General features: G+C 39.4%; 1 protein-coding gene across 9 annotated transcripts in view; it reads right to left on the bottom strand.

Moving 5' to 3' along the window:
* Positions 1–213: 213 nt before the first annotated feature.
* Positions 214–12,396, bottom strand: part of LOC127568146 (reticulon-4-like) — a 52,633-nt gene continuing 40,450 nt past the window's right edge. For all 9 annotated transcript variants that reach the window (XM_052011525.1, XM_052011527.1, XM_052011528.1 and 6 more), the window contains 4 exons: positions 8,411–8,480; positions 7,635–7,681; positions 2,415–2,473; positions 214–1,079 (listed from right to left, as the gene is read on the bottom strand). In XM_052011525.1, coding sequence (XP_051867485.1) covers positions 1,037–1,079; positions 2,415–2,473; positions 7,635–7,681; positions 8,411–8,480 — 219 coding nt within the window. In that variant the 3' untranslated portion in view covers positions 214–1,036. The remainder of the gene's footprint in view (positions 1,080–2,414; positions 2,474–7,634; positions 7,682–8,410; positions 8,481–12,396) is intronic.

Genomic DNA, 12,396 nt, shown 5'->3' with positions numbered 1-12,396 from the left:
GCAGGTATGGCCATTAATCTGGTAGCCTCTGTATAAATCAAGTCTCTCCTTGAGCTCCTGGCACTGATTGTGACTTTGGAATGACAGGTTAAGAGATGATATTTAACATGGCTGTATGGGGCAAAATATCTTTAGTTAGAAGAGGCACAGATAAATAGACCCAGAGGTGGCTAATTCCCTGAAAATATAGGTAGAAAAAATTCAAAGAATGCATTTGTAAGCTTTATTCATTTTTATTCCACACTGCATTCCCCCAGGTGAAAGCCTGAGCCAATTTACAATGCAATGTTCATTGCCTCACTTGTGCATCAGACAATGCTTGAAATTTCCAAGTTACATTTGTAGCATTGAATACAGTCCACAAATAATCAGCAGTACAGCTAAACTTTTGCTATTGTTCATACCATTGTTGCTATAGATGAGTTGTACATTAATGTTGCGATTAATGTAATATTCTGCATGTTTCAGCACTGGATTCATATTTAAAATGCAGATAACTCTGAAACATCAAGCACTGTGGAGCTGATGAAATCAACTCTTTAGCTTTGTGAAACACTAACTGGGTAATTGTTAAAACAATAAAATCTTAATACAGCGAAGGGTTTCAGTCAGAAAAAGCAAGACCTCAAACATCACTAAAATGGTACAGTAAATATCATCAGGGGTTAGAAATTTGCAACAACCTCACAGCATAGATTCTACAGTGTGCAAACTGGGGGTAGGGTGGAGGGTGGGAATACTCAAAACTCCTACTGCACCATGATTTGTTACACATAAGACACTAACCCTGACAAGTGCAATGTACAGCTTCTCAAATCTTTAATACAAACCAGTGTTCTCTGTACCAAATCAGATAAATAAACTGAATTCAAATTTCTTACGTTAGTATGTGTGATATAATAGATCATGACTGCAGTTAAACACAGTTTCAGTTACTACCAAATGTAGATTTGCAAATTGCACTGCAGTTCCAAGGCTATTTTGTTCTTCCCAACCCTCCCTGCAGACAACATGCCATGAAACACAGTACAGGATACTACTCAGTTTTCTTCTTCAGTCCAGGAACTTTAGCTTGAATCCTAAAATGAGAAAAAAATTGTTTAATTTAAAAATTGAAACATGGGAACATTGTGAAAGAATGAAAATGTTTGTTATAAATGCTGGCCTCTTAAGGCATAGATATGGTGTTTTAACTTGATAATGTAGTAACAGCTACCAAAGCAGCAAAAAAAATTGCCAAAAATCAATTATGATCAATACCAGTTTAGACAGACTAAACTGAATGCACATTATGCATTGTTTTAATTACCAGATTCATAAATAGGAAAATAAAACATTGCTCCATAATACATTCAATTTGTTTCCATGTCTAATATAGGAGCAGCACACTTCTACATTCAATGCATCTTGTAAACAAAAACTTGTAATTCCCACCATTGAATTTACACTTTGTTCAAGCTTAGGTGGTCAGATTGGTGTGTCAATGACTGCCAGAGCAAATTATGTATAATAAATCAACACACAAAATAACACAGCTGAAAGATCACCTACTGCCTGATTTAACAGTGAATTAATCTAATCCAAACATTAGGGTGACTTTTAAACTAATAATAGATACCAAAGGCAGCCCAAATCTTCACAAGGAAACAATATGGAGTGGGAGGAAATAAATGATTGGTCCAGCCACAAGATTCTAATTTGTTTGGGCACATTTGACAAACTATGTTTAAGCTAATTGGCTGTATGATCTTGGACAACAAAGGATAGTTGAATACAGAAAATGAGTGTTTGGTTATATGTAAATGATGTATTTATGCTACAAAGTAAAATTTCTTTCATAATGTATCACAACTAATGTCATTTCTTTTGCAAGGTCTCGTTCAGCTGACTATAAGAAAAAGGAACTTTCCAAATTCACATGGCTAGCTGTTTGACATATCTTAGTCTCTAAATATTATACTGATGTAGACACAAGTCATATAATAAAATGCTTTTCATAATCAACCACAAAGGAACACTGAGAAAGCTTCCAATGAGACAGATGCTCAAAAACCAAATATCCCTTGTGGAGAATTTTGCAAAGTTGTTTGTCAGATGCCAGGAATTTCAAACTAGTTAACTTCATGTTCACATATCTTAAGGTGTTCCAAGTCAAGGAGCAGATGCTCTAAGTGCGCAACTGTTCAACTTTGTAAACAGTTGGTTACATGACTGACATAATTTCTCCAAGTCCAAGGAAAATTTAAATATTAAGGACACTGGTGCTATATTCACATTTAGCATTTCAACTTCAAGTCATGCTCCATGTAAACACCTTGAAAGAAATGATGGGCAGGAAGGAAACAGCATTGTTAGCCACAGAAAAAGCAACACAGTTTCAAGTAATTACTATTTCCAAATTTCCACATACTTACTTAGCAGTGACATCTTTAATTTGTTTGCTTACTATCCCTATGTAATGATCAATTTGAGCCTAAAAAGAAATAAATTCATATTAATATCATTTAAGTGCATCCCTCAGAACTCAACTATATGGTTCCAGTTAATCAGTCTTCCTGTACAGATTACCTTGAGACAGCAGGAAGCTTTATTTTGGTGGGGGGTGGTGATGATATGGAAGAGGAACAAACCACCAGAAAAAGTCATTAATTCTTATTCCATGTAGCCAAGAGTGAATACGAAAACAGATAAAGGCAACAAGTTAAATCAGACTGAATGACATGGCTGCGTGAAAAGCAAATCAACAAATCGAATTATTTCTGAGAACACAAGGACAGGGTAGGACTGTAAAACAGTACATGGGGAATATGTTCAAGAACTACTCAGCTTCCACAGCCATTTTTAAAAATACAAAAACAACCAAATTCAACACCAAAGATGCTATTTCACTTTCTTTTGCTGCAATCCCTGGAATAATAATGATGTAATAATCCTTTCAGAAGTGCAAGTTCTTTTTTGGCAAAAACTCTGTCTTTTAGAAAAAAAACAACCAATCCAGCAGTAGCAGCACGATTGACTTGCAGCCAATTATCTCATCAGTTAACATATCAGACATGATCTGTCTGTCTGAATCTTGCTGCTTACACCTTATGTATGCTGCCTTCTTCTTCCTAACTAGTTTTTCCACCTCTCGTCACCCATGGTTCCTTCACCCTGCCATTCCTTCTCTGCCTCACCGGGACAAATTTATCCCTAACATCCTGCAAGAGATCCCTTGCAGACATGACAGATCAGACAGACAGAGTGGTTTGGGAGGGTTTAAACTAGTTTGTGAGGGGAATGGGAACCGGAGTAGGTCAGAGGAAGAAGGGGATGGGGAAAGGTCAGATCTAACAGGTAGAGAGGCTTTGAGGAAGGAGAAGCAGAGTACAGGCTTTAAAAGTAGTAAGGCGGATGGGCTAAAGTGCGTTTACTTAAATGCAAGCAGCATCAGGAATAAGGGAGACAAACTGAGGACTTGGATAGGTACATGGGACTACAATATTGTGGCTATTACAGAGACATGGCTGACATCAGGGCAGGGATGGATATTGAATATTCCTGGTTTTCAGTGTTTTAAAAAGGATAGGGAGGGGGGCAGAAAAGGAGGAGGGGTGGCGATACTGGTCAGGGACAATATTACAGCTGCAGAAAGGGTGGATAATGTAGAAGGATCCTCTCTAGAGTCAATATGGGTGGAAGTTAGGAACAAGAAAGGAGCAGTTACTCTACTAGGAGTATACTATAGGCTCCCCCAGTAGCAGTAGGGATACAGAGGAGCAGATTGGGAGGCAGATTTTGGAAAGACGCAAAAATAACAGGGTTATTATAGTGGGAGACTTCAACTTCCCAAATATCGATTGGCACCTACTTGGTGCCAAAGGTTTAGACAGGGCAGAGTTTGTTAAGTGTGTCCAGGATGGATTCCTGTCATAGTATGTTGACAGGCCCACTAGAGGAAATGCCATATTAGATCTAGTTTTAGGTAATGAACCAGGTCAGGTGACAGATCAATCGGTGGGTGAGCATTTGGGGGACAGCGACCACTGCTCCATAACCTTTAGCATTGTCATGGACAGGGTAGGAGTAAAGAGGACAGGAAGATATTTAATTGGGGAAAGGTGAATTATGAGGCTATAAGGCAAGAACATGAGAGTGTGAATTGGGATGACATTTTTGAAGGGAAAGGTACTATGGAGATGTGGTCGATGTTCAGGGATCTCTTGCAGGATGTTAGGGATAAATTTGTCCCGGTGAGGCAGAGGAGGAGTGGCAGGGTGAAGGAACTGTGGGTGACAAGAGAGGTGGAAACACTAATTAGAAAGAAGGTGGCAGCATACATAAGGTGTAGGCAGCAAGGATCAGACAGAGCTCGTGAGGAATATAGAGTAGCAAGGAGGAAACTTAAGAAGGGGCTGAGGAGAGCGAGAAGGGGACATGAAAAGGCTTTGGTGAGTAGGGTGAAGGAGAATCCCAAGGCTTTTTACTCATACATGAAGAACAGAAGGATGGCTAGAGTAAAGGTAGGTCCGATTAAAGACAAAGGTGGGAAGCTGTGCAAGTGGGCAAGGTTCTCAATGAATACTTCTCTTCAGTATTCACCAAGGAGAGGGGGTCTTGATGATGTGGAGGACAGTGCTGTTAAGGGTAATGTTCTAGAGATGTCAAGAGAGAGGATGTGTTGGAGCTGTTAGAAAATATTAGGACAGGTAAGTCCCCAGGGCCTGACGGAATATTCCCCAGGCTGCTTCGTGAGGCTAGGGAGGAGACTGCTGAACCATTGGCTAGGATCTTTGAGTCCTCGTTGTCCACGGGGATAGTACTGGAGGATTGGAGGGTGGCGAATGTTGTCCCCTTATTCAAAAAAGGTAGTAGGGATAGTCCAGGGAATTACAGACCACTGAGCCTTACGTCTGTGGTGGGTAAGCTACTAGAAAGGATTCTAAGAGATAGGATCTATAAGCATTTAGAGAATCATGGACTGATTAGGGACAGCCAGCATGGCTTTGTGAAGGGAAGATCTTGCCTCTCAAGCCTGATAGGGTTTTTTTTTGAGGAGGTGACCAGGAAGATTGATGAGGGTAGTGCAGTGGATGTGGTCAACGTGGATTTTAGTAAGGCATTTGACAAGGTTCTGCAATGGTAGGCTCCTTCAGAAGGTCAGAGGCCAAGGGATTCAGGGAGGCTAGGCCAAGGGATTCAGGGAGGCTTGGCCATGTGGATTCAGAATTGGCTTGCCTGTAGAAAGCAAAGGGTTGTGGTGGAGGGAGTGCACTCGGATTGGAGGGCTGTGACTAGTGGTGTCCCACAAGGATCGGTTCTGGGACCTCTACTTTTTGTGATATTTATTAATGACTTAGATAAGGGGGTGGAAGGGTGGGTTAGCAAGTTTGCAGATGACACAAGGTCAGTGGTGTTGTGGATAGTGTGGAGGGCTGTCGAAGCTTACAGAGGGATATTGATAGGATGCAGAGCTGGGCTGACAAGTGGCAGATGGAGTTCAATCCGGAGAAGTGTGAAGTGGTACACTTTGGAAGAACAAACTCCAAGGTGCAATACAAGGTAAATGGCAGGATTCTGGGCAGTGTAGATGAGCAGAGGAATCTGGGGGTTCATATCCACAGATCACAAAGTTGCCTCACAGGTGGATAGGGTAGTTAAGAAAGCTTATGAGATGTTAGCTTTCATAAGTCATGGGATCGAGTTTAAGAGCCGCGAAGTAATGACGCAGCTTTACAAAACTCTGGTTAGACCACACTTAGAGTGCTGTGTCCAGTTCTGGTCGCCTCATTATAGGAAGAATGTGGAGACGTCGGAGAGGGTGCAGAGGAGATTTACCAGGATGCTGCCTGGATTAGGGAGTATGGATTATGAGGACAGACTAAAGGAGCTAGGGCTTTACTCATTGGAGAGGAGGAGGAGGAGGATGAGGTATACATGATAGAGGTATATAAAATATTAAGAGGAACAGATAGAGTGGACAGCCAGCACCTCTTTCCCAGGGCACCAATGCTCAATACAAGGCGGCATGGCTTTAAGGTAATATTGGGGGGGAGTTCAAGGGAGATGTCAGAGGGAGGTTTTTCACCCAGAGAGTGGTTGGTGCATAGAATGCACTGCCTGGGGTGGTGGTGGAGGCTGATACGTTGGTCAAGTTCAAGAGATTGTTAGATAAGCATATGGAGGAATTTAAGATGGAGGGATATGTGGGAGGAAGGGGTTAAATAGTCTTAGGAATGGTTTGAAGGTTGGCACAACATGGTGGGCCGAAGGGCCTGTATTGTGCTATGGTTCTATGATTAACTTTCAAGCTCTTCGATTTCAATTCAGTGTAATCACTGTGCAAAAACTGAACAACTCAGGTCAGGCTGTTAGCTGTAAAATATTAAACACTGACATTTTCATAAACAAACCATTTGAAATGAATACTCCATAAAGCAACAGCTATTTTTCCCCACTACCTTAACTTAATTGTGTCCTGGATTACTCCTGCAGTGAACAATTTATTTTCTGTATTCTAATTGTCTTAACATTTAATACTGACTACTGCAAGATTCTAAGAGATTCATCGTAATACCTCCTGAAAGAAATATCCAAATCCAGAGTTACCACAAATAACACCTCTGATTAAGCATCAGAGCTTAATTCAGTAACAATGTTCTGATTCTGCAGGTACGTTTAAAAAAAATCAGACTTTTTTTGCAGCATTCTTTTACTTCTTATACTGAAAAGTTTACTTACATGTATTCTAGCTTTGAGGTAAATAAAGCAAAGCCACAGAAGACTATGCTACATGCTTAAATCAATGTTAGGACCATTAAAAACTGAATATACTAATTTTATCCCTTGGGAACTCCCCAAAAAATTGAACCCATATCTTTTTCACTAGGCTGCCCAAATTCAGAAGCAGGGATGTACATCAGGTTTTAACTGATAAATGTGTATCACATCTTGTCTCATATCACAATATTTGAAACAATCTAACTGCTGCTAGTATAAACCAGACAATCATAGCAGTAATTCTATACCACGAACAGTTACTTTGAGATTATTTGCCTTTGGCAATGCTGTGAAGGTGGGGATAGAAACAGCACAAAAATGTTACAAAAGCACCACAAGAACACCCTGCTCTTATCTATATCACTGGAATGGGAATGAGACCACTCCAAAGTGAGATATTATGCAATCTCCTTCAAATAAATCTGCTTGAGATCTAGAAGCAAGAATCCTAACAATTGAGGCAATCCAACACAAGGGAATGAGGCAGATCACTTGAGTATGACTAACAAAAGCCCACAGGGACCGCACAGAGCTTGCTCAGAGACAAGTTTTTAAAAAAATCTTGCCATTTACTGTATCCAGTGATGTATTTTGCAATTAAATTAAACCAAATTTTATATCAGCTGGTTAGCTGAAATCAATAAAACTAACCAGTGGCAGCCATGCCAATAGCAGAGATTAGGTGCAAGACAGCATATCCATAAATTGCTGTACATCAAAGCCAGTTAACACTCAAAATACAAGACCCAATTTATCCTCATCTATGCAACCTTTTCTGAATGCAAATTCTGTCAGTGCCAGGATGACATTATCACATCCATTTTGTAAATGTTAATACCCATTCTGCAGGTGAAAAGCAAATTTTAGACACTTACCTGGTGCCTTTCATAAACAACCGGAATGCTGAAAACTGCTACCAGAGCTAGAGGGATAACAAAAGTTTATTCCTTTAGTATCCAAAACTTTACACAGCATTTTAAAAACCTAAAAGGAGATTTTTCATATTAAAAAGCCTTTATACAAATATATCCAAAGCAGACTTTTTCCTTTAACATAAGGCAATCACTGCTTTAATCCTCAGCAGTTTCTGTACTAATTTTGTATCTTCAGAGTGGATTCAGACACTGCTTTTCTAGCAGATGAAGAAGACATGCTCAAACAATATGAACAAGATCCTTCCCTGCTAAATTGATATGACCTAGAGATTAGATTCAAGTCACAACACAAGCCTCAGATTGTAAGATATTAAGCTGAGCTGGCAAATTTAATGCCAATACTTTTCAACTTAAAGCACAACTGAAAACTCAAAAATGCTTACAGCTAATATTAATAACCATGTCCAGAGGTGGCAAAAACATAGCAAGGCTTGACCAAGTTCCTAAGCAGAGGCAATCTTCGCATGTGTTAAGGGCAACCAAGTAAATGAAAAATTTAGGAATACATTATTTCACAAATGAAATTCACACCTAGAAAACACTAACGTTTTGAGTTTCAAGAAAGATAAAAGGGCAGGGTGTTCAGCTAATGTATTTTAATTGTATGTTTCTAATTAACTGTTCACACTTAAATCTAATACAAAAGTTAATAGAATGCCTCTAGTGAGTGCAAATGGAAGAACAGAAATATATTCAGAGTAAAAGGTAAAGCTTACCTATTATCAGCAGAGTCAACCCATTAAACAAGGCACCAACATACGTAAGCAGCCACATCAGCACTGTAAACTAAAATAAATATATTTATAGCCTTGAAGTTCACAAAGCAATACCAACACCAGACAAAATACAACTGCCCAATTGTCAAAAGGAGGAAATTTCAGGTAAGCCATATATTACAATCAGCAAGCATAGGGAATCAAAGTCCTACTTCATAATACAAAAAGCTACTCTTAATGTAATGTTTTCAATTTAAATACCTAAAGAAAATCATTAATTCAAAATTCAGAAATGTATCACATTTAACACATCTCACATTTACCAAAGAATTGATGGGTGTAGCATGTTGCCCAAGAGGTCCAACATAATTAACCTCCTGATATTAGTCTAAACATCAAAGGAAGCAGTAGTCATTATGAGGTGGTTCAAGCTCTGATAAGGGAGGTAGTTCCAGAGAACAGCCACCTATCTGTCTGTCTTCCAATGTTCAGAAAATCTATGACCTTGAAGTCTGTGCACTCACTGCATCATACAGGTCAAGAACTCACTGAAGGTCAGATGCTCACATCTGACCCTAGGAGCTTTGCTGATGAACAAGCATTTGACTCTTCAGCTTTTCACCAGTTCAGACCTTTATTAAATAGAAAAGTTCAGGCTAAGATTTTTGTTTTTTTTTATATTATGTTTTTAAATTCAAAACAGATGTAGTTTTAACTAAATTTGAAATTTAAAATTTATATCCATTTAAATTGTTTTCAAATATGAGACATTCAGAAACAGTGAAAATGCCTTTGACATCAGGCCTGCATGGGAACATCTCAATGGATAACAAACTTGGCTAATGTAAGACAAAAAAAATTAAGACATGTGGACATCAGAAGCATTGTATACAAAAGCAATCTTTTGAAACATAACCTGGAATATTGAGCACCTGGTCCTGGTCACCTTGCAACCATGTCTCCATAATAGCTATTAGATCATACTCATTTGTTATCTGTGCCGTCACATCATCTGTCTTATTGCAAATGTACATTCATTCAAATAAAAACTAAGTTTTTTTATATACGTTTCTTTTTAACTAACTCTGGATTTGCTCTGTGCTGCATACTTTTGGTTACATTTACTGCCCCAGCCTGTTGCACTGTTTTGTGTCAATTTCCCCTCAATATACTGTGCTCTCATTTACTTGATTTATTAAAAATCTTGTTCATATTTAAAACCCTGTCTATAACCGTATTTGAGAGATTCACCAGGACACTGGTCACAGCACAATTCAGGTGAAGCTGATCCCAATGGAACAACTCTTTCCCTCCCCAGCACTGGTACCAGTGTCCCATGAATTGGTCATTAGTGCTGACATGGACCGCCACAACTGGATCCTCCCACTGCAAATTCTTCTGCAGATCAGAAGTCCTTAACCAAGCAGGCAACCTTCAGGACTGTCAAGTCTTTGCCACAAAGAAGTGTCTGTTCCCCTAACTATACTATCCTTTACGACTACTACATTTCCCTTTTCTTCTCCTACTACCTTTTATGACAGTGCTACGGACAATTTGCACATCCTCCGTGTCCCCACCCTGATCCACACAGAAATCAAGAACCTCATACCCGATGGACAAGGGGAGAGGTTCCTCTGGAACCATCCCCTCGATCCTACCTGCCTCTTCTGCAATCACAGTCCTGTCTCTGACAATTTGCCAATTTAGAGACAGTTGATCTAGGAGATGCGATTGCCTCCTGGAATAACCTGTCCAGGTAATTTTCCCACTCCAGCTCATCAACCCCAAGATGAAGTTCAAATAAGCAACGCTTGCTGCAGCTATGGTCACTGTTTACCAGAATGGGGTGCACCAATTCCCACATATTGCAACTACAACAAATCCCATAAAGAGGAGAGAGTTTTGAAAGGCCATATGAGGACCATGGGCAGTTTTGATCTCCTTACCTGAAGGATATTCTTGCTATGGAGGGAGTTTAGTGAAGATTTACCAAACTGATTCCTGGAATGGCAGGACTGACACAAGAGGATGGTGTGACTCGGTTTATAGTTACAGTGGGTTTATAGTTGCAGTAGTTTCAAAGAACGAAGAGACCTTATTGAAACCTATAATTCTGATATGATCATACACATTATATGCAGGACAAATGTTCCCAATGTCGTGGAAGTGCAGAACCAGGAGTAATGGTGCAAGGATATGGGTTGGCAATTTAGGAATGAAAATGAGAAATTTCTTCACTAAAAGAATAGTGAACTTTTGGAATTTTCTACCACAGAAGGTGCAGGGACCAAATCATCAAATGCATTTCAGAAGGAATTAGATACAGTATAAGTTGCTAAATAGACTAAAGGATAAAGAAGAAAGCAGAGACTTGGTTCTGAATTTGGGTGATCAGCCATGGTCCTATCAAATGGCAGAGTGGTCTTGTAGAGCCAAATCATCTACCCCTGCTCCTAATTTGTGTTTCTAAGTAATAGCAAATAAAAGTCCAGATGAATCTTATAAAACACTGGTTTGACCATATCTACAGTACCATGACCAGTTCTGGGACCAAACTTGAGGAAAGATGTAGCTGCTTTAGAGAGGATACAGAAAAGATTTACTGAAATGATTCCAAGGATGAGGGACAGTTCACTGCGATTGGTATCGTTGGTGCAGAGGAGGTTGCAAGGAGATCTGATAGAGGTGTTTGAAATAGAGAGTACAGAAAGGTTAGATAAAAGAAATTACCACTGGCAGAAAGGTCAATCAGGGGAAGTGGAATGGAGATGACAGACAAAAGAACCAAATTAGACATAAGGAAAGAACAGAAGTTTGTCTTGAATGCACTGTGGGGGTAATAGTGGGGCATGTACCTGAAAGGAAAGATTTGTAAGGGTGGAGCATGTTGGATTAATATTATATACCCAGTATAGAGTGGAAAGGGCCAAGTGACTGCATCCTTTTCTATAGCCAACGTGATTTTGTCAACTGTCGAAGGTTAAAACAGTTCAGAGTAACCTGAAGCCAGATTTTCTCATGGTATACAAACCTTTGAAAACTCACATTGTTAACCCACAAGCCAATAAGTCAGATACTAAATTGGGAGTTGGCAGTTTGACTCAAACTGTATTCCCAAGGTTATAAGAAAGATTGGGCTTGACATGATCCAACTCACTCAAATGGAAATTCTAACCTCCTGCTTTAACACCAAATTTCATATTGTACCATCAGCATGAAGCTGCTACCCTACTTAGATTTTGAATCCATATTGGTGTCCAATGACAATCACTTCAATAAATCTACAACTTGCATTTATATAGCATCTTGATACAAAACATGGCTTCTGTCAATATATTCCTATCCCATTCTGCCAAACAAAATGCTATACTCCCACCAGTGTGCCAGGAGGAGAACTTTGGCCCTTAATTCCTACTATTTGTAAAATACCACCCTAATTCACAAATTCAAAAGGGCAAATGCAAGAAAAACAGGAGTAGGCCATTTTAACCTACATGTCTGCTTCACCATTCAGTAAGATCCTGGATGATCTTTTGCCTCCATGCCACCTTCCTATGTTAAACCCATATACCTCAATTCTCTTCATATCCAGGTTGTCAAATCTCTACTTTAATGTACTCAATAGCTTGGCGTCCAGTGCCCACTTGTGTTGAGAATTCTACAGGTCTGGGTGAAGAAATTTCTCACCCTGGTCCCGAATGTTCAATCCATTATTTTGAATCTGTGATCTTAGTTCCGGATGCCTCAGTCAAGGGAAGCATCATCCCTAAATTTACTGTCAAATGCCATCAGAAATTTGTGTGTCAACGAAATCACCTTTTCCTAAAATTCACAGTGGGACTAATCCAGTTTTCAAAGAAAGTAGACTTTTACCAGCCATGAATTGAATGCATACCAAGGCATCTCTACCAATGAAACAGAAATGATTCCAATTAAATCTAACAAGGGCCAATTTCAGATGCAGCAAAAAACTTGCTTAAAATTTT

This window comes from Pristis pectinata, chromosome 3, assembly GCF_009764475.1.
Source record: "Pristis pectinata isolate sPriPec2 chromosome 3, sPriPec2.1.pri, whole genome shotgun sequence".
NCBI classification, from domain to species: domain Eukaryota; kingdom Metazoa; phylum Chordata; class Chondrichthyes; order Rhinopristiformes; family Pristidae; genus Pristis; species Pristis pectinata.
Note: the sequence above shows the minus strand (reverse complement) of the source record. Positions and strands in the feature narration are given on the sequence as shown.